At 61.0% G+C, this 27,441-nt stretch overlaps 1 protein-coding gene across 2 annotated transcripts; it reads right to left on the bottom strand.

Moving 5' to 3' along the window:
* Window positions 1-695: 695 nt before the first annotated feature.
* On the bottom strand, window positions 696-27,273 carry RASAL1 (RAS protein activator like 1). Of its 2 annotated transcripts, none has more exons than XM_036014764.1 (21): window positions 26,891-27,273; window positions 22,886-22,942; window positions 20,566-20,679; window positions 20,345-20,406; window positions 17,670-17,799; window positions 15,516-15,597; window positions 15,291-15,422; window positions 13,188-13,276; window positions 12,573-12,690; window positions 12,273-12,426; window positions 11,857-11,921; window positions 11,487-11,599; window positions 9,480-9,672; window positions 6,650-6,787; window positions 5,972-6,116; window positions 4,659-4,831; window positions 3,445-3,582; window positions 3,223-3,358; window positions 2,381-2,501; window positions 1,539-1,615; window positions 696-1,266 (listed from the first exon to the last, which is right to left on the bottom strand). In XM_036014764.1, exons 1-21 carry the CDS (start codon window positions 26,953-26,955, stop codon window positions 1,127-1,129), a joined length of 2,442 nt encoding a protein of 813 aa, XP_035870657.1. In that variant the 5' UTR covers window positions 26,956-27,273; the 3' UTR covers window positions 696-1,126. The 2 variants fall into 2 exon arrangements, with proteins under 2 accessions (XP_035870657.1, XP_028384805.1); XM_028529004.2 differs by having other exon boundaries at window positions 4,659-4,834; window positions 26,891-27,272.
* Window positions 27,274-27,441: the final 168 nt, after the last annotated feature.

Below are 27,441 nucleotides of genomic sequence, written 5' to 3' on the forward strand. Positions count from 1 at the left end.
GTTGTGGATGCTGCGGCTCCGAGCGACCCCTACTGGCCATCCATGGGATAGCGCTGCATCCTGGTCCACCTTCTCCCCAGCCAGGTAGGTTCAGTTTCCTGTCCCACGCTACAGTCACACAAAGCCAGAAAAAAAAAAAAAAAAACAAAAAAAAACCGAGTTCCTGGAGCCCCTTCCAGTTCTGACTGTTGAGTGTTTCCAAACATCGCATCCTCTGTGGTTCGTTCTCATACTCTTTCCCCAAAACCCTTGTATACACAATCGCCCAGCCCTGTGATCCTCAAATCTGACGTTCATCCACATCACCTGCGGAGCTTGTTAAGAACCCTGACCCCTCCTCCCCACACGCCTTCAGATTCTGATGCAGTAGGTCTGGGTGGAGCCCAGGGGTCTGCATTTTTCTAGCAGACACCCCAGGGTGGCAGTGGGCGGGGGGAGCCTTGGGCCAGTGCGTGAAACTTCTCCGTGGTTCCTGAGCTACCTCTATGGAACCACATTGGAAAAACCACACATCTAAGGCAGGGCAAATTGAGGCTCAAAAAGGGGCAAGGAGCCTGGCCCAGGGTCTCCCAGACTCCAACGGTCTGAGTCTTGCTGGTCGGGCCCCCAGCCTGAAGGCACCTGATTCTGAAAGCCTGTGGTTAGGACCATCAGCCAAGGGCAGGGGTCAGGAAGATTCGTGAGGTCACAGAGACTGGCAGACATAGTAACAGGAAGGGCTGAGTAGGTTTAGTGCTTGTCAGGGGCAGCAAGGCCACATGGGCACTGGGGATGTAGTTACAGCTGTATCCAGCAGCTCAAGGTCAGGCTGGCCGCCTCGGCGTGGGGGGAGGCCAGTCCTGGGAAGCAGCAACCTCAGGCTGAGCCAGGAGAGTCGGACTCCTCACCCCGGTCACTTCGGTCTGCCCCAGCCCGGAGTGAGACTCGGTCAGTGCAAGGCTGGCCCCCTGCGCCCATGCCTCGGGGTTGGGGCCTGGAGCACACGGGACTGGGCAGTCTCCGGCAGCCCCCCAGTCACAGCATCAGTGAGGTACAGCACAGCCAGGAGGAGACTCCGGGGCCAGGGCACTCTGAGACGGGTCCAACAGCTCCTTACTCTTCCTCCTGGGCTGCCTGTGGCGTTTCCTCAGGGCCCAAGGGGACCTGGGGCCACCTTCCCCTGCTCCTGCCACTGGAAGTCCTCATGGGCTCTGTCCAGGTCTTCGAGCACCTCCAGCAGGCGGCCAGCTGCTTCTCTCTGCCGGTCCAGGGCCTCAGGACAGGTCCCTGGGAGGGAGGCAAGGGGGCCACAGGGGCTCAGCCGGACCAGGGAAGGTGGTCCAACCCATGCCCAATGGCTTCCTCGGGCTCCAGATTTGTCTTGTGCCCCGAGAATCCTAACAGGTGCCAGAGCCCCGCCCCTCCCCCCACACAGCCCCCTGGCCTGCGGGTGGACTGGAAACAGGACAGTGATTTGGAGGGCACAGGGGTGCACTTGGCAAGTGATGGGAGGTACCAGAGAGGGCAAAGGAAAGGGACCCCCTCAACTGAACCCCTACCTTCCATGGACCCGGAGTCCCTCCCCGCGTCCTCCTCCGGACTGGTGTCCATGCTGCAGTCCCCCAGGAGCTTCATCCTGGATGGTGAGGGGGAGACAGACAGGGCTGACCCCCGAGTCCCCGTTTCCCTCCACCCCGGAGCGCCTCTGCCGGTTGCAGGGGACGCCGCAGGTTCTCACTCGTCGGCACCACCGACATCCTCATCACGGCCAACGTTCACAGAGTCCCAGACATGACTCCAGGCCCTTCCCGTGGACTAACTACCACGAGGAACTTGTTTGAGGCCGGCACTTCCTGTTAGCACCGAGATACTGATGGTCACCGAGACAGAGAGGCAAAATAACTTATCTAAGGTTTGCGGCATCACTATAGTTACCGTTTACTGAAAGCTGACTCTGCAGCTTTACCTGCATGAGCGCGTTTGATACTCGGGACAAGCCCAGGAAGCGGGCACTGTTACTAACCCTGGTTTCCAAAGGAGGAAACTAAGGTACAGAGACGATAAGCGACTTGCCCGAGATCACACAGCCAGTAAGAGGCCAGGGCAGGATTTGAACCCACTCTGCAATGAGCTGGAGCAAATCTCTGCCACCGAGTAAGTGACCCTGAGGCCGGGCACGGGGAGGAACGCATCCAAGGTCTGTTCCCCTGTCTCTGGAGGTGCTAAGAGATGCTAAGATCCAGGTATGCACCAGGGCCCGCCGGAGAATGCTTCGCCATCCTCACCTTGAGCTTGCCCCTCCCCTGCTCCAGCCTCAGCGGATGCACATGGAAAGTGACTAAATGAACGGAGGAGGCCCCCGTGGCCATGAGGGGCGCAGTGGGAAGAGCGGGGCACCCACCTGAGCTGGTCCCGCCCCAGGAGCAGCTGCCGATACACCATCTGGGTCTCAGCGTCGGGATCCAGCGGGTCCCTCCAGTCCCCCAGGGTGACGGCCGAGTGTGTGCGGCTGCAACCAGCAGCTGAGGGGACACAGCACCGTCAATGACTCCTCCGATTCCCCTTCCAGAAGCCCCCAAGGCAGGTTGTGGCCAAGCCCCGCCCCTCCTGCCTCTCCAATGGGTCTGCAAACCCTACCTCCTTCCAGGCCCTTGCCTCCACCTTCCCGGGGCAGAGCGGTGGCCTCCCCTGTCTCCGGCCTCCTAGCACAGTCCAGGTGCAGCCGGGCTGAGCCACGCTAACCCTTCTGCCCCTCTGTCTCCAGCCCAGGCCTTTGCTCTGCCTGCAACATTCTTCCTGATCCTACCCCTGAACCCAACTTTGCAGCTTCACTCCTATTCATCTCAGGTCACATCTAAGCAGCACCTCCTCCAGAAAGCCCTCCTTGATCTCCAACCCTGGGGCTGGGTCAGAGGCATTCTGTGGAGTCTCAAAAGCCTCATCTGGACACTTAGGAAGCTGCATTACAATGGCCTGGTCAGTCATTTGTCTTCCTTGAGAGCGAGCCCGATGCCCGTCTGTGTACCGCCAGACACCTGGCACACAGTGGGTGCTTACCAAAAACAATACCTCACGTTCAGTCTTCACGAAACCCTAGGAGGTAGCACTGTTATCGACCCCACTTCAAACTTGAGGCAGAGATTGAGACAGAGAGAGGGTTACTTGCTCCACGTTGCACAGCTAGCCCCGACAGCTGATTGACAGGTGCGGAGGGCGGAGCCTGAGCCCGCCCCGCCCCCTCACCTGAGCGCTCCGCCTGGAGGCAGCAGGTCCAGCGGGAGCTGCGGAAGGCACCCGCGTGGCAGGAGGCCAGCTTGTCGGGATTGGGGGCGCTGGCCTTGCGCAGGGCCGACAGCCATTGGTTGAGGTCGTTCACGTTCTGCAGGGAGTGGGGGGGAGGTTGCGGACCGGAGCGAGGCGGGACTCGAGGGACGTCCCCCGCCCCCCAGCCTTGCTCTGCCTCACCTTGCACTGCAGGTAGGTGGTGTGCAGCGTCCCCGAGCCGTCCTGCGTCATCACCTGCATCACGTGCGGCAGCTGGAAGGCGCCTTCCTCCACGCGCTCCACGGCGCGGATGTGGGACACCGGGATGGAGGAACGCGTCTGGGAGAGGGGAATGTAGGGACAGGGCGGGCTGAAGGCGGTGGTGGCTGGGGTGTGGGGCCCCGGGGACAGCTTTCCTCGGGGTGCATGCATCACGCGGTGTCCCCAGGGGTAAGGACGTTCAACCTCCTGTATCTGTGATCTGTGTGCACATCCACTCAGCTGTTCCACGAGCCCCGAAGTCCTGCCCCATCCCTCTGTGAGTGACAACTCCACGGGCATCAGTTCCCAACACCACCACCACCATCACCACCCACCCAGCTCGTGGGATGTGGTTCTAAGCATTTCACATGTATCAACTTATTTCATTGTCCCAGCACATTTCTGAGGCCGGGTCTGTTATTCTCCCCAATGTGCAGAAGAAGCTGAAGCACAAGAGGGTACATGGCCCTCCCGAGGTCTCTCGCCGGGTGGAGCCAGAATTAGAACCCAGGGCACTGAACTCTAGAATGGGCAGCGCTCCGGTGTGAGCTGTTGTTACGTACGGCGCTCACGCAGCAGTGGGCGGATCCCTGCACCCGCCCGTCTGTGCCAGACTCGAGAGGCAGCCCCATGAGAGCAGGGACTCTGTCTTGTTTACTGCTGCATCTCCACGCCCAGAGCACTGCATGGTGCCCCCGGGGTTCTCAATAAAGGTCTGATGAGTGAGTGAGTGAGTGAGTGAGTGAAGGAATGCTCGGGAGCATGCGCCTGGCCACCCGGCCTGTACCTGTGCAGTATGTGGGCACAGACCCGGCTGGGAACACCCGAGGGTGCGTGAGCGTTGTCCTTGCCCTGTGCGGGTCCACGCCTGGAGGGGGTGTCGGGGCCACCCCGAGTGTAGGTTCTGAAGGGCGGTTGATGGTGAGGGTGTGTGTGTGTGTATGCCTGTCCCTGGCCTGGATGCACACTGGCCCAAGGGTGTGAGCGGAGCCTGGCCTGAGCATTTGACCTTGCCAAGCTGCTGTGGGGCCTTGCACGAGTCCTTGCCCCAGCCTGGGCCTCCGTGTCCCCCTGGGTGCAAAAAGGCTGCTCTGTGAAGGTCGGGGGGGGGGGGGCGCCACTGGAAACCCCTCCACAGTGAACTAGAGCCCCACCTGCCACTCGGGGCTCTTGGAGTAGGAGAGGGTCTCCCCGCTGAGCCAGAAGTAACGCTTCTTGAAGGCAAAGCACGTGGCCAGACTGGCGGGCGCCTCCTCCTTGCGCTTCAGCAGGTAGCCTTCTCGGACGGGCACCGAGGGCGAGACCAGGGCCTTGGCTGGGCCCCCAGCTTCTGGAAGTGGGGAGAAGGGACAGTGAGCCCTTCCTGCCCAGGCTCGGCCTACCCTGGCAGCCTGTCCAGGGCCTGGTGGATGAGCATGAAGCTCTGTTCCCCTAGAGGCAAGAGGATGAGTCACTTATGGCCGGGAGGGGGGGGAAGGGGGGCACAAACTTGGCCTTGATGATCCCGCTCCAGCCTGAGGGATCTGCAGGCCGCTGCGCAGGCAGCCAGCAGGGGGAGCTACGTCTATGGAGTCAGCCGGGGGAGCACCTGAGACGCAGCCATCCCCAGGGAGCCCAGACTCCGGCTCCTCGCTGGCACCACAGGGACCCCACTGGCCACAACCAGGGTTCAGTTGCAACAGGTCGCCCCTGTGTGGCTGGGACCCAACTGTCTCATGACCTGGGCCCCACACTGTGATGGACTCAACCCCAGCTCTGCTCGAAGCTGTCCTCTGGCTCCATTCCACTCCAAGGCGCAGGCACAGCTCTTCTCGCTGCCAACAAAGCCCCACCCAGACTGGCTCCTCGCCCCCCCTTCGCTCTCCCTCACCCACGCTTCTTCACCGGCCTCCCCACTGCCGCTCTCTGCCCCCGCCTCAGGGCCTTTGCACATGCCGTTCCGGCCTGGAACGCTGTTCCCCGGGATGCTCACGGCTCACTCTCTGTACTGTGAGATTTACTTCCACTCTAGTGAGACTGCTTCTGGCTACCCTAGCTGGAGGGTTGACCTGCTGTGCCCCAACATTCCCTGCCCCCCTTTTCCCTTGTCTCCTCGGCACTTCCTAACACGCCATGATTTGCTCATTCATCTCCTTTACAGCCTGTTGTCTCCGCTAGAATAAAGCTTCCATGAGAGCAGGAGTTCCTTCCGTCTCTCTCACCGGCTTCCCCGGCACGCGGAGCAGTGCCTGTGACACAGGAGGCGCTGGATAGATGGCTGCCGATTGCGTGAACACCAGGCCACAGTCCCTGCCCGCAGGGGGGGTGGCACAGTGGGTGCCAGGAAATGTTAGCTGACTAACTCGCTGAAGCAGCGGTCCCGGTCTTGGTGCTGGGGGGGGGTGGGGTGGGAAGGGGAGGTAGCAGGGCAGGTCCCAAGGGCCCAGGGGAATGACTAGCCGGACAGGGCAAGGCCACAGGAACTCACCCTCCTCCCCCTCCACATCCACCAGCCGGTCCAGGAAGTCTCTCACACGCGAGATGCTCTGCAGAAGGAAGGGGTGCAGGGGGGCCATCCACAGCTCCTTGCCCTGGCCCAGCTGCTGGCCCAGGTTCCCAAGGCTTTGCACGGCCTGGATCGGAGAAGCAGGGGGTGCCGGGGCCAGGGTCACCGCAGGGCAGAGGGCCCTCCGGGCACCCAGGACCCAGACCCAGAGCCCTGGCTCCCCAGTCAGTGCCGACAGAAAGGAGACGGCTCATGGCGGTACCTGCTTTGGGCAATAGCTGTGTCTTCCTGTGGACGGATATACCACCCAGTGTCCATGCTACTCCGCTCCCTCCCGAGCCCAGGGCCCTCCCCCAGGACTGCCTGATCCTATCTCGCGTACCCTGGTCCCTGTCAGAACCTCCAAACGTGGCCACTTCACAAAGGAGGGTCCAATGAGCACTAAGGTGTGGAGGACGGCCCAGGTCCCCCCTGGAAGGGTAGGGTCTTTGCTCCCACAGAGGACATGAGAGAGCACAGCGGATGCCTTGGCACTCGGGGCCGACGTGACCGGTGGCATTTCAGACGGGTTTCCCCAGGGTCTCCTCTGGGTCCGGCCTCCCCGCCCTCCTCCTGCCATGGGCGGGCTGCCCTGGCTCGGACCACCCCGGGTGGGGGCACCTTGGCAAGAAGCAGCAGTGAGCGGCTGGTCTGGGGGTCTGCGTGCTGGTCCCGGAGGTCGAACAGCTTCGGGGTGAGGATGGCGGGCGCGAAGAAGCGCAGGAAGAGAAAGCCGCTTATGGCCAGGTACTTCACGTCCTGCCGAGAAAGGCAGCAGGTGAGGGGGGCCCCCCCGAACCCATGTCCACACTGGGGAAATGCAGGCAGCGAGGACTGTAGATGTGGGGGGGGGGCAGAGAAGGTGAAATGGGAGACAGACCAAGAGGCCATCCTGGTCTGCCAGGGGGGCTTCTGTAGGGGGGGGGGGGGGGCTGGGGAGCTCAGTCTTTCCATCTGGAAAATGGAGTCATAATACTAATACTGCACAGTCACATTTAGCCAGGCATCCTCAGGGATTGCCAAGGTCCCAGTCCTATAAAGAAAGCACCATCACTATTCCCATTTCACAGATGAGGAGGCAGAAGCTCAGAGATGCCGAGTGACTTGCCCAAGGCCACACAGCGGAGGCGTAAAGGAGGCAGGATTCCAACCCAGATCCATGGTTTATCATGAATAGCACCAGGCCAGGAACATCTCCACACACTTGTTTATGTAATCCTCACCCCCAGAAGTACTGTATCTCCATTTCACAGATGAGGCCCCTCTGACACCCAGAGAGCGAAGGGCATGGCCTCAGGTCTCACAGCTGAACCACGATGCAGCCCAGGCAGGATTTGAACTCTCAGCTCTCTGCCACACTGAGGCTCAGTAGTGAACCCGGCTGGGCTGGCTCCAGGGCCTGTCCCACGTGCACCCCCAGCCCCAGCCTCTTGCCCTGTACAAACCGGGAAGTACGGTGCCCGCCCACGTGAGTCTCTCGCCTGGCCACCTGCACGCACCAGCAGCAGGGACTCAGGAAGAGGGTGTGTCTCTGGGTGCGTGTGGCTCCCCCTAAGTCACGCCCCACTCCCCTCTCCCGCTCAGGGGGCTATATTTAGCCTGAGAATGTGCTCGGTGTTTATTGGGGAGCTGTATTTCCCCCTGAGACTGTACCCTCCCTGGGTGTGTGCCGATTCCCTGGGCCACCTCTACGTTGACAGCGACCCTGCCAGGGGCCGGGCACTGGAACTGTACAGAGGGCGGGTCTCTCTCTGCCCCTGCCTTGCTCGTCTGGAATCCTGAACTGCCCCCAAGGTCACCATCCCCCGCCTGCCACGTTCAAGGGTAATTTTAGCCTTTGACGTCAGCCCGTGACTTCCTCCTTTCTTGAGAAGGAGGAACAGGTGTCAGGAAGGCAGAGAAAGGGGCTCCCCTGGGTTCTCCTGACCGCACCCACCTCCGTGGGCCTGAGGAGGTCCCTGTTCCCGAGGCCTATCCCACCGTGGGGGCTAAGACCTGGGGACTCTCCGTGGTCTCAGACATTGGCTCCGCCCACAAGGGCTAGGCTGCCTGGGGAGCTGGCCTCCCCTTCCCTTCCCTTCCCTTCCCGCTCCGCTGCCACAGCTGTGTCCCACTTAGCACCTCTGCCAGCAGCCCGGGCGAGAGCCCAGCAAAGTGGGGCATAAATCAAGCCACGTCCCAGTTTGGAGGCCGCTCCTCCGTGGAGGCTGGGGTGGGGCGCGGGCAGAGAAACTTCAGCTGGGAGTCTGGAGGCCTTGGCCAAGGGTCTTTACGTCTCTGGGCCTCGGTTTCTCCACCTGTAAGCAGGGAGTGGGGAGCACCATGGCGGAAAACCAGGGCTCATAACGCAGGCTGCAGGGATGGGGCCATCACATCTCCAACACTCCAGTCTCGGACCCTTCTGCAGAGGGAACCGGAGTCTGAATTTCCGCTACCTCAGCACCAGGTAAGCTAGCTCCCTGTGACATCGTCGTTTGTGAGCAAGGATGACAGCCACCGGGAACTGGGCTGAGCACGACACCCAGGGGTCTCAAACTGATAACCTGCGGGCCGGTCCGGCCACATGGGTGTAATGATCAGCTCAAAGTGTTGTTGTTTTGGGGGGTTGTTTTTTTTTCGGTGAATTAGTGCCAACATTTTTTAAATGAGGGATCTCACATAAAATCCAGAATGTTGGCTTTAAGAGAAAAAAACCAAAACTCTGGAGAGCTGACAATTTTACATGGCAAGAATTGCCTGCAGCTGTCCCCTTGGGAAAGCTGTGGGAGTGCCCGTTTGCCGCAGTCCCTACCACTCCCTACTGCCCCACACCTGGACGGCTCTGAACATTTACCTCACCTGCCTGAACTCTGCAGCCCCTGAGTTTTCAACTTTTGTATCAACGTTGGGGAAGCACTAGCTCATGCAGGATTCACACTTCGACTTAATTTGGGGTGTGAACACCTCTCTGTCTCTCGCGTGGGCCCGGGGGCACACGCAGCTGGCACTGCGGAGGCACGCGCCGTGTGCCACACTATTATTTGGTGGTTATGAGCACACATCGTGGTGCCGGCCTGCCTGGCTGGGTGCCTGTCCCATCACTACCCCTTTCCAGCTGTGTAATTTCACGTCTCTGGGCCTCCGTTTCCTCCTCTGTGGAATGGAATAATATGGTGTGGATGTGAGGACTAGGTAAGGTAATACATACGCAAGACAAGGTCTGATCCATGCTGCATATAGTGTTGTTGCCATTATTATTATTATTATTATTATTATTACCACCACCACCCCTGGGGGGGGTCCCAGGCGCTACCGGAATGTCGTACCCACTTCCGCCAGCACGCAGAGTGCTTTAGGATGGCAGCCTAGTTTCGATCCCACCTCTGCCCTGACTCGCCACGTGACCTTGAATGAGCTCCTGCCCTCCCCGGCCTCAGTCTTCCCGCCTGCCCAATGGGAGCGCCCGGCCCACCTTGTGCTCCGCCCGTGGGAAGCGCTCTTCCACACGCCGGCGCAGCTGCTTGAAGGCCCGGCGCATGGCCGGCGGGCAGCGCCCCACGGAGCCCACGATGGCATCCACGATGGGCCCCAGGTAGCCGGTCAGCAGCCCCAGGCTGGCCTCCCGCACGTGTTCCTCCGAGGGTGTGCCCTTGAAGGAGAGCCTCCTGGGGAGCAAGCAGAGCGGCTCTGCCTCAGACCCCAGCCCCAGCCTGCTCCCCCAGGCTCAGACAGCACCCGCCTTCCCATCCCACCTCTGCAACCTCCCCTCCTGCCTATCCCACCGGCTCCTTGCTTCTGCTTAAACACACCAAGCTCATTCTCGTCTGGGAGCCTTTGTAGGGGCTGTTCCCTCTACCTGGGACACTCCTGCCCCCACATGCAGCTTAAATGTCACCTCCTCAAAGAGGCCATCCCTCCCTCATCGCACATGGTCACAGACCCTGGTGCAGAATGCATTTTCAGCTTAGACACACCAGCCACGCGCCTCCACCCCAGGGCCTTTGCACTTGCTGCTCCTCCGGCCTGGAACACTCTGCTGCATGTGACTTTCTCTCTCACCTCCTTCGAGTGTTTGCTTAAATGTCCCCTTCTCCGAGAGGCCGTCCCTGTGACCACCCCATGGAATGTCGTAAGCACCTGCTCCCAGCACTTCCCCGAGCCTCCCCAGCTTTATTTCCCTGCACCTCACTGGTCCCCTGCAAGAGCCTGCTTCTCTGGTTTATGCTCTGTCTCCCCCTAGGAGAGGGATCTGTGTCCCTCTATAGTCTGCTGTGACCTCAGGGCCCAGCACACAGTAGGTGCTCAACAATTGCTCTGTTGAGTGGATGATGGAGTAGCACATTTCCATCTGTATGTATCTTCCTTTCTACTTCCATCCAGGTGAGGGGTCTGTCTTCCCCCCCCCCCCGCCCAAGACAGAGCTCCCCAGAAGCGGGCTGGTGGGTCTCGGCCCCGCTGTGTCCTGGGCCCCAGGGAGCTGAGCCCTGGACTAGTGTCTCTGGCACTGTAGCATGTGATCCTTGTGGCCACCTGATGGACTAAGTAGCCCGATGGTTCCCGTGTAACAGGCAAGGAAACTGAGGCTCAGAGAGGTCACCTTGCAAAGAGCGGGCAGAGCCGAGGTGAGAATTCAGGACTCCCACGCAGGTCTAGCTACCACCCTGCACTGCCCAGGTGCTTGGATGCCCCTGTGCTCCATCCTTGCCAGGTGTGCTGGGAGAAGCCCACGCCCTGAGGTTTCACCGACAGACCCCGCCCTTCTGCTCAGGGCCTGGGTTCAAATCCCAGCTGTGCCACCTTAGGCAGGTGACCTCCCCTCTCTGAGGCTGTTTCCTCGTCTGATAAAGGGGCCCCGATGCCTGCCTTTGGGGTGGTTGGAAGGGGTGGGCAGCACTTGCCAAAGTAAAGGTTAGACCCCCTGCCGGCCCCACATAGTCCCCGATGGGTTGCCCAGCAGCCAGCTCTCGGGGCCTGGCAGGAACAAGCCCGCCCGCCCTGGCTGGAATGGAGAAGGGTCCTGGAAAGAGGAGCTGGCGGAGGTGTGGGATGACCTCCCAGCCACTGCCCTGCTTCCTCCACTCTCACCAAGGGCCGCAGGCCCCACCTGTGCGCGCAGGCCCACGTGAAGCCCGAAGCACCCCCCCCACCCCATCCCAGCAATACCCGGTACTCATGAAGCATTAGTTAGCGCTGGGCTGTGCGTGTGCACTGCAGTTCATTTTCACACCCTAGGGGGGTAAAGTGACTTGCACGCCAAGTGTGGCATGGCTGGGATTTGAACCCAGAGAGCTCAGATTTCCCTGTCCTGCCCGGAACCACTGACCTAGGCAGCCCAGGGACTGAGGTGCTCACAGGTGAGGCCAGGAAGTGGAATGCAGGGCTCCTGCAAGGGTGGCAGGGGGCACAGACCCAACCTGACAAGGCTCCGGGGGACGAGAGGGTGTCTGGGGGTCAGAGTTCACCCCCCGGCTCTGCTTACTTGGTGCGGCCCAGGTCCATCTTGCATGGGTCCAGTTCGATGTACTTCTTCTCTTCGAAGACTCGGCTAATCACCGGCTTCAGGACCTCGTGCAGATAGGGCATGCCCACGAGCTGGGGGTAGAGGGCACCACACGGGGCGGGGCTGAGGGTGAGGCCGGGGTGCGGCCAAGGGCTGGTGAGGTAGGCTTACCTGAGGTGCCACTCGGAGGGGGGTGCGGGGGGGAAAGGCAGGCACCCACCCTCAGCACCCCAGCTCGGCTACCCATGCCACCGGAAGCTAGCCGAGCTCTGAGGTCCCAGCGAACAATGGGGAGGGGCTCCCCCAGAGGAAGCCGCTGCCGGGTCCCCCCAGGCCTTTGCCTACTCACCTTCATGAACTGCTCCATTGACTTGGATGCCAGGGAGTTAGAGCGAAAGAGGGTGTTGGGGTCGGCTGGGAGGGCAGAAGGAAGTATTGGCTGGGACATGGGGGGCTGACCCAGCCCACCCCAGACCCGCCCGAGGGGGAGGTCAGGCTTCCTCCAGCCCCAGAAGTCGAGGAGACCTGCAACATCAGCTCTGTTCACAGGACAGCAGCCCAGGGTGGTTAAGCAAGCTGCCTAAGGTCACACAGCTCAAGAGTGACAAAAACCAGCTGGCTGGGATGCACAGCATGGGGCACCCTCTGCCCACGCGCACACACACACACACACAGGAGCCCCTGTCCTCTGCCTGAGCACCCTCAGAGGCCCCCTGCAGACTCATCCCTGGGGAGTGACGCCCGGGGTTCATGGGGGCAGCTCACTGGTCCGCGCCAGCTCACGCCGGGTGAGATAGTCCAGGAAAGGCCCAGCCAGCCCCTGGCCAGAATAGAGCTTCACCAGCTTGGTGGCGAGGTCCTGGCGGCAGTCCCCCAGGGTCAGCTCCTCCAGCACAGCCAGGGGGCTAAAAACGTCCTCCTGGACAAGGACAGAGGGCAGGAGAGGTGGCCTGGGACTCCCGGACTCCGCCGCAGAGGAGCCCAGACAGGTGTCCCCGGAGCAGGGGGAGGCCGGCACCCAGACCCTCCCCCGCCCCCAGTGCCAGCGCCCGTCCGACCACCCACCTCCGCCGGCCCCAGGGCGGACTCCATGAGCAGCTGCAGGAGTGGCTGGTAGCACCGAGAGGGCAGGACGCGGTCCTCGACGAGCCGCACCTTCAGCCGCAGAGCGCCCAGGCTCCCCCTGCCCAGGGTCAGACCACAGGTACATACATGTGGAAGCATGTACGGGCAGGCACGGAGGGCCAGGATGGGCGGGCGTGAACACAGGAAGGGAGCGTGGATGTTTGCCAAACAAGGTGAGTGTGGGCAGGTATGGGCAGGTGTGAACAGGTATGGACAGGTATAAACAGGAATGCACAGGTGCGGACAGTGTCAACATTGTGGCCAGTGCAAAGAAACGAACAGGACAGGGACAGTGTGGACAGGTGTGGGCAGGCGTGGAAGGACCCGGGGTTCTGATCACACATCAACACGTGTGAACAGCCACGTGCCCAGGTGGATGGGTGTCAGGGGAGCGCGTTTGGACCTGTGTAAACACACACTGTGAGGCGTCCGCACGCATCTGTTAAATGAATGAACAAAGTGACAGGGGGACAGCTTGGGGGCTGACGTGGGCACGGCTGAGGATGGCACCCAGCACGGTTCCAGCCTGGCCTCCTCCCTCAGCCCCGCATTTACCCAGAACCCTCCTCGGCTCCGGGAAAGGGCAGGAGACGGAACCAGCCGTTGGGTGGGTTCTGCTGCAGGACCTTCGGGGGGAACTCCACCTGCGGGGGGGAGGGGGCACGCAGACCCTCAGCCGGGCCCTGCCCCACCCCCCCCAGCCCCGGAAGAAGGGCGCAGGCTGCCCACCCACCCCCTTCCTCCCCCACCGTGTCCCATCCACAAACAGCGGTGCCGCTCCCTCCCCCAGTCCCACACGATGAGTCCTGCCAGGGCCCCGAGGGCCACCAGGGATGCTAATTAGAAGAAACTGAGGCTCAGAGACACGGAATGACATGCCAAAGGTCACAGAGCTCCTGGGGACAGCACGTGGGGCTGTGTGTCCTTTCAGCTCTGTGCATGGACACAAGTGCACCTGTCAAAGGGTCTCCAGACAGCCCAGAAGGCCCCCAAGCTCCACCCCCCTTTTAAAATAACTGTGCTGAAGCCCTGGCTGGCGTAGCTCAGTGGATTGAGTGTGGGCTGCGAATCAGTGTCGCAGGTTCGATTCCCAGTCAGGGCACATGCCTGGGTTGCAGGCCACGGCCCCCAGCAACCACACAGTGGTGTTTCTCTCTCTCGCTGTCTTTTTCCTTCCCTTCCCTCTCTAAAAATAAATAAATAAAATCTTTAAAAAAATAGAATAACTGTGCTGAGACTTCATTAGCGCCCCACGCAATTCACCCAGTTAAAGCGTATCATCCCATGGCATTCAGGAGCCTCAGGCTTGTGCGAACATCACTCCCAAGTTCAGAACGTTTCCTACGAGCCCCGCCAAGAACCTGTGCTAACCGGTTAGCAGCCACTCCCCCCACCCCCCAACCCCCGGCGACCTCTCCTATCAATGAAATCACATAATGTATGTGGGGTTTGGGGGCAGGAGGGCAGGCTCCTGTCACTCAGCATAATGTTGACACCCTGGTTGTGGTGGGCATCAGGACTTTGTTCCTTTTCACGGCCGAGTGATATTCCACTGGGTGGCCGTCTCACCTGTGTTCATTCGCTCGTCTGTTGGTAGGTATTTGGGTTCCCTCCACTCTGGCTTTTAATTACAAACAGCGCCCCTAGGAAGGCTCACGTACCCGTGTTTGTGTGGACAGGTGTGTTTTCACTTCTCGGTACAGATTTAGGAAGAGAATTGCCGGGTCACATGGGAACTCTTTTTCTCTTCTTCTTTTCTTTTTCCTCTTTATTGTATTTTTTTCCATTACCACTCGATAACTCTATCTTTAACCATTTGAGGCCCAGCCAGCGTTGCATGACCGAGCCTCCCTCTCACGTGCTCTAATCGCCTCCTTTTAAAAACGGCCACCCCTGGCCCCGGCTGGTGTGGCTCAGTGGACTGAGTGCCGGCCGGTGAACCAAAGGGTCACCGGTTTGATTCCCGGTCAGGGCACATGCCTGGGTTGCAGACCAAGTCCCCAATAGGGGGGCGCATGAGAGGCAACCACACATTGATGTTTCTCTTCCTCTCTTTCTCCTTCCCTTACCCTCTGTCTAAAAATAAATAAATAAAATCTTAAAAAAAAAAACAACGGTCACCCCTGATACCTCCACTACTGTGGAGAGGCAGGACCGATCCCACCGGTTGCAGAGGGGGGCTACGGAGGTTCAGGGGGAGACCTTGCCCCCGGTGCTTCTGGGAACAGGAGTTAAGGGCTCAGGTTCCGGAGTCAGAGAGACCTGCACTCAAGCCCTGGCTCTGCCCTGTCTTAGTCACAGTATGACCTTGAGAAAGGCACTGCACCTCTCTGAGCCTCAGTTTCCCCATCTGTAAAATGTGGACAACAGCCCAAGCCGATGAGGAGGGTGGCCACGAGGGTGAACAAGGTTGGGCCAAAGAAGCCCTCAGTGCAGGGCCAGCACACGGTCTGCCTGGGCACTCTCAGCTCAGAACCGGAGTCCGGGCCCCGGCCGTGAACTTGGGCAGCTCCCTGCAGCCTTGCAGGTCCATTACCCAGACCTGATGAGGTGGCCTGAGCACCCACCCTTCCGTGCCCCGGGAGACCCCGCCCTGCAACCCTTCCGTCCCCCCTGGAGGCCACGCGGAGCCACGGAGAGTGCTGGAGGGGCGCTCACCATGCCCAGGAAGTCATCCTTGCCCACCATGTCCCAGTCCCAGAGCTCCACCCGCAGTGGGGAAGGGGCGCCCGGCGTCTCCCGCAGCTCCAGCACCTCGTCCCAGTGTGGGAAGCGGGTCTTCTTGATGATCTGGGTGCCGGGGAGGGGGGGTACATGAGGGAGAGAGCTGACTGGGCCCCCTCCAGGTGCCCCGCTCTGTCCCAGCTGCCCTGCACCACTCACCGACGTCTCCGAGGTCTGGCTGCCCCAAAATACGCGTGCAAATGGGTCAGATGTGCCGGAGAGGTCTCGGGGGGCCAGGTCCCTGGGGGCAGATGAGGACAGGAGTGGGGGACACAGCACCCACAAGGACAAAGACCCAAGCTGGACCTGGGAACGGGGGCTCAGGGCAGGCCATTCAAATGCCGCTGGTTTCCAAGGCAATGACCTGCCTGTGGCAGGGACCTAGCGAAGGGCACCCCTCCCCATGCCCGTCCAGCCCCAGTTCTTCCTGTTGATGAAGGTGACCCTGTGGGGAGGCACCAGTAACGTCCCCAATGAGGAAACTGAGGCACAGAAAGGCCAAGTCCCACATCACAAAGCCCAGCAGGTGAAGGTGTCGTGGGTGGGGGAAGAGGGCCTCCGTTTCTTTGGAGCCCCTGGACGGGAGACCAGATGCCAGGGTTCAAAGCCCAGCTCTGAACCCTGCCCTGGCTCTGCCGTGCGTTGGCTGGGTGACACTGGGAAAATCGCTTCCCCTCCCTGAGCTTCAGCGGCCTCATCTGGGAAATGGGAATGATGACAGACCAGCCTCACGGGGCCACAGTTAAATGAGATAATGTGTGGAAAGGGCTTAGCATAGCTGCTGGCAGGAGGTGAGGGCTCAGCTCAGTCATTCATTCAACAAACTCTCAGGCCCACACCCTGCCTAGGACCCAAGAAAAGGCATGAGGCAGAGCCCCCTGCCTCTGGTTGTCATGAGAGCCTGAAAGTCTCACCCCAGCCCTCTTTCCTGAGGCCCCCCAAATCCAGGGACACCACCCCCCAGGGGCTGCTTGCTTCTTCCTTCTGCTCCTCTCCCACCCCTGTTCAGCATCCAAAGCCTTCTTTGGTTTCCTAGGAGCCGGCCCAGTTGCTAAGCAACAGCAATCGGTCCCTTTCCTGCTGCAAGGATCCTTCCCAGCCTTGTGGCTGGGGAGGAGGCCCTGGGCAAAATGCAGAAGAGGAGCCCCTGCCCCATGCGGAGTCCTTTCTCCTATCCCCTGCCCTCCGCCCCGGACTCCTTCACCCGGACTCCAAGGATGCCCAGTTGGGTGCAGGAATCTGGAGGTGGTAGGAGAGGCACAGAGAGGGAAAGAAAGGACTTTAAAGTCACACAGCAAGCCAGAAATAGAGATCCTCCCCAACCTGGGCGAGAATTGGCCTAAAAGTGAAGGTTGGGGGAGTGAGGTGTGAAGAAAAAACAGAAAGACAACTTGGGAGATAAGAGGGGGAAAGGGGAAAGTGGTGAAGGCACCAGAATGATGGGGGGATCCGAGAGAGAGAGAGAGAGAGAGAAATGCAGAGTGATATATAGGTGGGAGGAAAGATGGGTACCCCACACGCTGGTGCCCCTGGAGGGTCATTTGTGGGGTTTGCTGGTCCCACACCCATGCTCCTTCTGATGTTTCTCTGGGACAGGACCTCCCCACCCTCACGCCCGGCCCACGTGACTTAGGTGGGCTGATCCCTCCCTCCACTCTAGGGATGGGCTTGTGACTCACACCTACCAAACCAGAGCCAGTGTGATTGATTCAGAGACAGGCATGTGCCCCAGACTAAGCCAGTAAGAATTATTCCCAAAGCGTTCATTGGAAATGGTAAGAGAGAGAACTTTTTTTTTCAGCTCGAGCTGCATGAGCTGCTGGGATGGCAGCTGAGGCTGCTGGAGCTATTTGCCATGACCTGGGGAGAGACTTAGAATGAAGCTAAAACAAAAGACAGCTGAGGAATCTGTGTCTACAGGTTCCCGATGTCACCATTTGAACAGCTGGATTCAGCCACGCCTGAAGCTCCATGCCATTCACATGAGACAATCAGTATGAATTGGGTATCTACCGCTCGCTTACGATTTGATTACTACACCTCCATACTCATCCATCTGGCCATCCTGAGTGTACAGCCTTTGGTTGCCGGTCACTGGGGACGCAACAAGGATTTGGCTTGTGCTTCAACCCCAGGGAGTTGCAATCCAGTGAGCTTGACCTGTTTGCCTCCATGGGATCCTCGTTTCGAGCCCGGAAGTGCCCCAGGAGCGAGGAGGCCCCACAGGCTAAGGCAGCAGCTGGTGGCGGCCAGGGGATTCCTCCTCCTTCTCAGACTCCCCCCGCCCCCCGCCACCCCCCACCATGACCATACCTGGCCTTGAGCACATGGCAGCGAAGGCAGCGGCCCTGTGCGTCCTCCTGCATCTGCACGGCCAGGTGGACCTCACCCTGCACCTCCGCATCCGGGTCCACGTGGCTCAGGTTAATCCAGCTGTCGATTCCTGGAGGGCACAGGCGCGAACCTTTATTAGGCACCTACCATGTACTAGGCATCAGAAATTCATTGAAGGATGGGCTTTTCATGTGAGCCTCCTGCGGTAGGTGCTGCGATTGCCCCCCCTTCCAGGTGAGGAGGAGGAGGCCCAGCGAGGAAGGAGCTGGGCCGGTAATCCCACGGCCGGTCCATAGCCGAGCTCAGGTTTGAACGCAGACAGTATAGTCCTAGGACCCACGCCCTTTGCTATCTCCCAGTCTCCCTCTGGGCGCTGCTCCCTGCCTGCAGCAGTCAGGTCAACTTCAATGTCAGTCTCAACCTCTCTCACTCTCTCTCTGTCTCTCCTTTCTCTCAACTCTTTGAAGAAACTGTTCCACCGACTTCCAGCTTCCACTGTAGTTCCTGGGACATCCTGTCGGCCTCATACTTGTTCTTGGGGAAACGGTCTATCTTTCCCGTTGTATTTCAAGGACTATGCCCTTGATGCTCCGCAGTTTCGCCCCAATGTGTCTAGGTAAGGGTGTTTCTTATCCTGCTTAGGATGGGCTGTGCTTCCCCTGCTTAGAAAACCATGTCCTGCCCTGGCTGGCATAGCTCAGTGGATTGAGCACAGGCTGCGAACCAAAGCATCACAGGTTCGATTCCCAGCCAGGGCACATGCCTGGGTTGCAGGCCACGGCCCCCAGCAACCGCACATTGATGTTTCTCTCTCTCTCTCTTTCTCCGTCCCTTCCCTCTCTAAAAATAAATAAATAAAATCTTTAAAAAAAAAAAAAAGACCTTAACCCTAACCGACAGGCTGAAATGGCTTTAAAAAAAGAAAAAGAAAAAACCATGTCCTTCCTTGAGTTCTGGAAACTTCTAGGCCATCCATTCTGTTCACGTCCCCTCCCCGGCGTTCATTTCTATGAGCCCTTCTCCCGTGTTTCCCTACTCTCTCCTTCCAGGACTCCGATTAAACACATGCGGGGCCTTCCCAGGTGTTTCTGTGTCTCCAAACGTCTTTTATATTTTCCTTCTTGCATCTCCGGGTTCAAGGCTAAACAATTTCCTCAGATCTCACTTCCAGCCCACCGGTTCTCACTTCTGCTCTCGGTAAGCTCCTGCCGAACTCACCTACTTCGTCCTCGACTTCGACAGTCGTGCTGCTCACCTCCGAAACTTCCATTTCCTTCTTTTCCCAGCCTGCCTGCTTCTTTCGAATGTGCGGCCTTCATTGATTGTGGTTATTGCTGGCCCTTCCTGGCGATGACCTTTTTTTTTTTATTATTTACCTAAATGTGTAATGTTTTTAATGTCCCGTTTATCGGAGTTACAGAATCTAAAGTCTCCGTGGGTTTACACCTGAGGGCTGCCGTCTCTGCCGACTCACCCGTGGCGGCCCACGCGGCTCCGGCTAATCCAGCCGCTGATGCCCGGAGGGCACGGGCGCTCACCCTGGCTCAGCCCCTCCCATGTGTGCCGGGCACCGCGTGGGTGCTGCTCTGGGACTGTGAATTCACGTCTGTTCGATCCCATCCTGCGGGAAACCGGACCCGAGGGTGCCCATCGCTGGAGAACGGGGGTGGTGCGGGGGGGCTCACTCCTTCTGGGCTCCTCTAAGTGCTCCATCTCACGGGGGGCGTCTCAGAGCCCGTTCGGCCCGCCGTGGCCCCAGCTCCAGATGCCGACGGTTGACTGCAGATGTGATGCTGACATGTACTTTTGGGGAGATCCTTCCATACTCCTTGGCTGCTGCTGGCCACTCCGGGTTGGGTTGTGCTCACACTTGGGGGGCGGGAGGAGAATGCTGAGGGTTTTTCTTCTTTCGGCAGGTCCGACAGTGTATTAGGGACCTCATTTGATTCAGGGTCTCGCTGCTCTACGGCAGGAGGGCCCTCCTGAAGGTGTAGAGGCCCATGCTGCTGGCAGTGAAGGTCCAACGTCACCTCCCTCTAGCTCCACGCCTACCCCCAGGTCCGGGATGCCGCCGGCTTTCCCTCACTCGGTGCTTGCACGGACTCCAGGCTGGTGTCCCAGCGCTCCTCCTGTCCCACCGTGGTCCAGCATCCGCAAAGCAACACGGAGATCTTCCGAAAATGTATCTACTCTCTCCTGTCGGCCCTTCCCCCTATAACTCGGCTCCAATCTCTTCACTGTCTTGCTCAAAGACTATCCATGGCTCCCCAGCACCTCCAGGAAAAAAGTCCAGACCCTGGTCTGGCGCCTCCCTCCGGTCACCCTACACCAGACACTCCATCTGGCCCGGCCCACACCTGACCCCAGAGAACCCACGGAGATGAGCCTGGGCATCTTTGCCAAAGAACCTTTAAGGACCAACTCACGCCCCTTCCTCCAGGGAGCTTTCTGCCCACTTCTCCTCATCCGCTGTCATCCCAGTGGCCTTCCACATCCCTCCGCCCCCACACTTCTGTCCTGTTCAAAAACAAAAGCTGAAAAAGCTTTCCACTGAGGGGCTCCGTGCTTCCAACGGCCCTTGCTGTGCCCCGGGGCATAACCACCCCCTCCTCCCTCTCCTGCTGGAGGAGGAAGGCCCGGTGCCCCTCACCCACCTCGGGGGTCTGCTGCAATTGCCTCCCTGCTGAGCGAGATCTTGCCGATGATGTCGTCGTGTCTGTGGGAAGGCAGGCAGGTGAGGGTCCAAGCCAGAGCCCACCCGCCCCACCCAGGGAGCAGCAGGGGCAGGCATCAGGGGCTGGGTAGGTGGGTGGGTGCTTCCCTTGGGGTGCCCGCCTCCCCTCAGATGCCCGGCGTGGGTCCCCAGCGCACACACCCCACCGTATCCTCGTCCAGCACATAGAAGGCCAGGTGGTGGAAATCCAGGGGCAGGTGCACCGTGTACTCCTCCCCCCAGAAGGGGCTCAGGCTCCTCCAGACAGTTGCTGTCCTGCAAAAGGGGCCACAGGGGGCTGGGGGGGGGGGGGCCTCGGGCCACACGCACATTCTCACGGGGATGCTCACTGACACGGAGACACTCACAGATTCGCCACGGAAGCCAGAGACACCAGGAGACACATTCACACCTACACAGACACACAATCTGCAGGCTCAGAAATTTCTAGAAATACACATCTATGTGTTTCGACATACCCACACATCCAGGCACACACGGAGAAAACACGCATCCCCACAAACACACAGACGAAAGCTGCTTCGACGCACCCAGAGACCCAGAGACGCACACTCACATACTACAGTTGTACACGGCGAATACACACACAGAACCACACAGACACACGGGAACTCACAACACGCACAACGCCATCCAGCCATCTGTTCACTCACGCCGTAAACACCCCGACTGGGGGCCCAGCCTTACGGGTTTCGGGGGACCAGAGGGAGAGAGACCAAGGCCTGTGCCCCCCCAGAGCCCCGCCTCCGCAGGCAAGCGCTTGCTCCTGAGCTCTTACAACACAGTGAGGACAGTCCCGTGTTGTGGTTAGCTCGGCGGTGCCTGGTGGGTCCGGGCGTGGGGATAGAAGGGTCAAGGAAGGCTCCCTGCAAGAGCTCGTTGGGCAGAGTAGGGGGGAAGGACAAGGACAAGCATTCCAAATGGCTGGAACAGCATGTGCAAAGGCCCTGGAGCAAGGAGGAGCTCGGTGATTCTGAGGTGCAGGAAGGTGCTGGCTGGGACAGGCAGGAGTGTGAGGGGCTAGAAGACCACTCAGTCGGCAGTACGCAGGGGGGAACTACCGGAGAGGCAGGGACCCAGCCAGGCCCAGAAACAGACGCACAGAGCACCTTCACGCCAGCACCCCTGCAGGCGCACTTCCCTCTACCCAACAAGGAACAGAGACCCGACTTGCTCAGCCAAGACACACCCAGGTGTGTGGCTGCAAGACTTGGTTGCACACTGGCCACTCCCATCCTCCTCCCTTTCATACCCCCTTCCCCAACTAAGAGTGTGAGCATGTGCACACACATGTGCACACACATGCATGCACACTCTGCCCTTGACCCCAGCCCGGGGCGCCCCATCAGATGGACCCTCCCTCCCAAACACCCTCTTCCCCCTGTGCTGGCCCTTTCCCCGCTGGAAGTCCCTCAGGCTCCCAGCCCCCGAGGTGGGGTGCTCCTCAGAGCCCCAAGGGGGGCGCAGACAGCGGCCTGCAGTAACGCAATCAGCCTGCGGCTTTCTGGGTAAGGGGGCAGCGTGAGCCCAGAGAGAAGGACAGAGGGGTCAGCTGGGGTGCTGCAGGTTGACCTTGGCCCATGTGGGCTCCCTGCCCCCAGCTCCCAGCCCATCTGGACCAGAACCTGCGCCAGCAGCATCCTGATTCCTGCTGTCTCCATAGGAACCGAGGCCTCAGCCATCCGCCCACCCGTACCCCTCAGGCCTGCGGGGGTGGGAACTGAGCATGACCCAGCCCGATGTCCCCCCCTGCCCAGACTCGCTCACACCAAACAGGCTCACGCCCTCACACAGAGCCACATTGCCGCCTGTGTACCCAAATACGCAGGCCATGTTGCACACGTGTGTACGGGGCAGCCCGTGTGTGTGCACACACCCCCTCGTGCACACCCCCACATGCACACAGATCACACACTGGTACACAAAGTGACCCTGTGAACCCACATACCCAAGGACATGCACGTCCGGACACCACCCCTCCAACACCCCCACAAACACTCGCCAGCTGCCCAGCTGGGCACACACACATGCACACACACACACACACACACACACCCCCCTTCGTGCCCCCAGCACCCAGCAAGCAGGCCCGGAACCAGCCAGCCCAGCCAAGCGTGAGACGCCCGCCCCCAGAGAGGCCACCCTGAGAGGCGCGGGCTGGCGGCCGCTGAGTCAGCCCCGGGAGCCCGCAGGGACACCGGCAGGTCCGGGGGGAAGGTGTGGGCCCACTGGGGCTCCACGGGGAAAGGAACTGACAGCCCCAGCTGCCGGGCCCCAAGGCCAGGGCGTGGAGCACCTAACGTCAGGCCCCTGAGCTCACCCTTGGGGTGAATGTTGCCCTCCCCCTGCTCTTCCTTCCCCTGTGACTTCTGGTGCCTGGCCGCCCCAGGTCTGGGAGGGGCCTCCCTGCCCTCCCCTGCCCTGCTCTCCTCGCCCCAGGCCCGGCCTCTCCACGCCTCACCTGGCCACCACCTCGTCGTCCACTTTCACTATGCAGTAGGGGTCGCTGCTCCCAGACCTGCGGAAGGAGGAGGGTTGGGAGGCGTGTTGAGAGGGCAGTCGGGGTGGGGGCCCCAGCCCACCTTCATCACACACACAGAGGCGCTCCGGAGGCCCCGAGTGGGGAGGCTTGCGCAGGGTCCCACAGCAGATCCGGCTACGGGGCAGGACCTTGGGGGACTGGCAGGAGGTGTCAGGGCAGCACAGCTCACCCAGGGCCACCCTACCCACCGCGCATGGGCTCCCTGGGTGTCCCCCCACAAACACAGGATATTGAGGCCCGAAGCAAGGAAGTTCAGAGTTTCCGTCCCGAGAAGCCCAAAGCAGGGGTCAAGGGTGCGTGCAGGCTGGGGAGCCTGGGCTCTGTGAGTCAGGCATAATGGGTTAACACACGCCCCCAGGGTGGCTGCAGGAGCCAAAGCAGACAACGTGCGGGGGCGGGGGGAGGCCTCAGGGCTCCCCCAGAACTCCCTGGGCAGGTGCCTTGATGCCACCCTCTGGGGTAAGCATCCGCCTCTCCAGATTTCCATCGCAATGGCGTTTCCCTGGGCAGGGGACACGCACTGCCCAGCCCGCAGCTGGGAAGGACCTCAGCGGACTCTCACTGCAGGCACAGACCGGGGTGCCCAGACCTCGAAACCCACCCAGCAGGACAGATGTGCCCCGTCCCCCCCGGCAGCCATGAGCCAGCGGCCAGCCAAAGCCAGCGCCATCCCCACTTCACAGTAAGAGTTACCAGCCTGGCCCCGCTCCTCCCCTTGTCCCACCACACAGGCCTCCTCTGTCCCCCAACCAGCTCAGTCCAGCCTCAGGGCCTTTGCACTGGCAGTGGCACCTGCCTAAGATGCGCTGTCCCCTATCTTGCCACGGCCGGCTTCATCCTGTGTTCAGACCTCACCCTCACCTCCCTGACCGTCACCATCGGTTGTGCAATTGACCTCCAATGCCTCTGAGCACCCGCAATCGCCCTGTTCCCTTGCTTCTGTCTGTGTTCAGTGTCTGTCTCTGGCTCCCTGCAACTTCTGAACGGTGAGCTCCCTGGGGGGGACCTGTATCCCCCACCCCCACCTGGCGGCCAGCACCCAAACCCAGGTCTGCAGGGCTCAGCGCACATCCCCTGCCCCGAGGCTGCCTCCAGCACCCTCGCAGCACCTTCCCCGAATGACCCCAGCCCCGCCCCCTCTCTCTCTGCCACCCCTTCCCAGCTCAGCCTGTCGCTGACCCACGAGTGCCTCAGGGATTCCAAGGGACGGGAGCATGGGTGCCGGCAGGGGCTCCAACCCGAGGCTCGTCTGCTGGCTGAGCCCTCCCTGTGCCTCAGTGTCCTCTCTGGAGTCCCTCCCTTGGGTGCTTTTGCCGGGTGCTCCCACGCCTTAATTTCCCCAGGGGGTGCCCGCCCCTGCGCACCTCAGGCTGGGCAGTGGCCTGGGTCTCCAAGTTCCTCTCCAGGTTCTTACCTCCATCCCCCTTCTGTGTAGCACCCCAGGCCTCAGTTTCCCCTTTGGCTGAGCAACCCCAGGAGCCTCAGTTTCCCCACCTGGCTCCGCCCCCTGGATGTCCCCAGCTGGATAACCCCCCCATATCTCCTTTCTCTCTTGGGGTTCTCTATCCCTGCACTCCTTTAAGGCAGGTTCCCTTTCCTCCGTTTCCCCAACTGCAGGGGTGGGCTGGGGTCCCACCAGCAAAGGGCTGGGAGGCAAGGCCCCTCCTGGTGACCCTGCCTGACACCCGGCCCCTCCCGGGAGCCTAGCTCGCGGCGCACGTCAGCTGCGGGGCTCTGACGCACAAGGGCCTTATCGGGCTCCCATCAGGTGGCGGCAGCTGTGGCGGAGTGGGGGGGGGCCGCCCCCTCCGGATCCCTGATCTCTCCAGACCCTTGGCCTTTCTCACGGCCCCTGCCCCACCTCACGTGTGGGAACGCTGGCCCCAAGGCCGCTGCCTGCCCAGTTTGGTTTGTGCATCGAGCAGTCCGTCTCCACATCCCAGCTGTGTGGTGTTAGCCAAGTGATGACTGTGTGGTGCTGGGCCTCAGTTTCCCCTTTTGTAAAACAGAAATGCGAATAGGCTGGTGAGAAGTGTTAAGCGTGGGCCCGGGCCCCCAGTCAGCCCTCGGTGGCTCACAGCTGTCAGCATGAATGAGAGCAATAACCCTAAAACGATCCTCTGAGTCTGCCTCTCATGCCAGGCCCATCTCCCCTGAAATCCGGTGACGCTCCAGGAGGAACCCGGGCCCTTTCCCCTAGCAGAGGGGAAAGAGAACACACCCTATCCGAGGGTCCCCACGGCGGGGGGGGGGGGGGGGGATCCCAGCATGCTCGGAGGAGAGTCCCTCTGAAGGAGGGAGCCAACAGCCGGGGACACTGAGGCAGGGGGGCTGCGTGACTCGCTACCTTTGCTGTGGAGAGGGGGCCACGCCAGAGCTCACCTTGGCCCGGGAACATGAAGGAGGAGGGACGGCTAAGGAACCAGGTATGACTCAACTCCCTCCCCAGGAGAGGCAGAAGGAGCTCCCTTGCAGCCCTCACCAGGACTGGGGGGCGGGGGGCAGGGAGCAGAGTGCAGTGAGGTGGAAACCTGGTTTCCCAAAGGGCCCCCTCCTCGGCCCTCCATCAACCACCAGGGGTGTGTCCCCAGGGTTCCAGAGTCTCCCCTTCTCGTGGACCCCGAGAGGACAGACGTCTCGGAAAGAGGGAGGCAGGGGGCTTGTCCTGATGCTGTGTGCGCACGGCAAGCTCTCTGCCTCAGTCTCAGGGGCGTGTTTCTTTGAGGAGGACGGAGGGAGCGCTCAGCAGCTCCCCACCCGCACCCCCCTGACACAGCTGTAGCGCTGGGGAGGGGGGAGGCCGTGAAATGGAAGGCAAGGATATTCCTTGCTGGGGCCCCAGAGCTGGGGGAGTTAGCACAGAGCTGAGCCCCAGCCCCCACTTGCGCAGGAGCTCAGAATCCAGGCTCCTGCCTGCCTTGGCCGGCGGGGAAATCCTTGCCTCGTAGGCTCTCCACCCACACAGCTGAGCGTGGCCTGGAGACCCTGTCCAGAGCTCCCTCTGCACAGATGGGAGGCTGAGACCCAGAGAGAACCAGGTTCAAGGTCAAATGGCCGATGTCCTGCCAAGGACCCCATACTTATCTCAGGTGCTGACACCCTCAGAACCCCTTCTGGGCTCTAGGCCAAGCAGGAGGGGGACCCCTCCCACCTTTCTGCTGATTAGGCAGCTGCTGACTCAGCTAGGGGCAGCAAAGCCAAGGATTGGGACTGAGCGGGGGCCCAAGGGCTCCCCAGACCCATCACACCTGGCCGGAGAGGGGGCTGCAGAGTTGCAGTTGGCTTTGAGGCCACTCGGCACCCAAGGGAGGCCCATGCTGGGCTGGGAACCGCTGGCTGGGGAGCTCAGCGCTCTGGGTCAAGGGGACCTAGTCTCCCCCAAGGCTGGACCGCTGGCCATCTGGTGACACTCTGCAAACCGAAATCTCAGATGCACACAGAGGAATGCTGGGGCCACCCGGATCCCCTGCCTTTGGGGGCTCCTCCCCGGGGTTCTGCTGTTAAGAGCCCACCCAAGCCTGGAGAAGCCCCGCCTCCAACACCTACCTGCACTAAAGGAAAGACCCCCTTCCCATGCCCCTTCCCTGCTCCAACAGAACCTGGCCCTCCAATTGCCAGGCAGAAGCTATGGAGACCCCCTTTAGAACATTCCAAGAAAAAAGTCATGCCCTCTTCCGGGACAGGGGGAGGCAGGAGTGGGGGGGTGGCATCTGCAAAGTCCCCGCGCCCCCTCCCACCAGGACAGCAATGGGTATAGGGCCTCTCACCCCATGAAAGCGAATCTGTCCCAACCCGGGTCTTAGGGTCTTAGACAAGAACCCCCCACCCACTCCGCTGCCCCTCCCTAGCACGAGGAATGGGCGACCCCGCCCCATCCCACGCCGCGTGCACCCCTCACTCCCTACTTGCGCCAGGAGTACTCACACGTCCTTGGCAGGCAGCGCCCGGCCCTCCACCACGCGGATATTCAGGGAGCTGCTTTTGGCCATGGCACCCAACCCCAAACTTTCCGGGCAGGAGGGCGCCCAGGTTCCGAGGCTGGACCGCGGTGGGGGAGAGAGGAGGGAGTCTACATGTCACCAGCTGCGAGCCTGGCGCGGTGTCCTGGGGTCCCAGCGCCGCCTATCCGAGATGCGGGTAGCTGGGCGGGAGGTTTTCGAAGGAGAAGCTGGGATAGGTGTCCGGGAAGGGGCGCCCCCAACCCCCCGGGCTCCACAGGTAGAAGCACCGCGTGGAGCAGGCAGAGCGCTCTGGGAGCACCGCCGGTTTTTGCCTCGAGTCTGGAGCTCCTGGTGGGCGGGCAGGGCGTGCAGAGGGCGGAAGGGGGCGGCCCAGGGCCCTCCCAGCAACCCCGCCTCCCGCCGGGTCCCCCCTCCGGTCGCCGGCCCTCGCACGCGCTCTGCCGGCACCCAGCCAAGCGCACCGGAGCGCACGGGCCGCGGAGACCAGGGTGCGCGGAGGCTGGGACAGCCAGG

Source organism: Phyllostomus discolor, chromosome 13, assembly GCF_004126475.2.
Source record: "Phyllostomus discolor isolate MPI-MPIP mPhyDis1 chromosome 13, mPhyDis1.pri.v3, whole genome shotgun sequence".
NCBI lineage: Eukaryota > Metazoa > Chordata > Mammalia > Chiroptera > Phyllostomidae > Phyllostomus > Phyllostomus discolor.

Excerpts from the sequence above, each read along its gene's own strand:
- RASAL1 (XM_028529004.2), bottom strand. The coding sequence starts at position 26,955 with ATGGCCAAAAGCAGCTCCCTGAATATCCGCGTGGTGGAGGGCCGGGCG. Across the intron at positions 22,943-26,890 it reads GCGCTGCCTGCCAAGGACGT|GTCTGGGAGCAGCGACCCCT; the intron begins GTGAGTACTCCT and ends CTCCTTCCGCAG. Across the intron at positions 3,359-3,444 it reads CCACCTACCTGCAGTGCAAG|AACGTGAACGACCTCAACCA; the intron begins GTGAGGCAGAGC and ends CACTCCCTGCAG.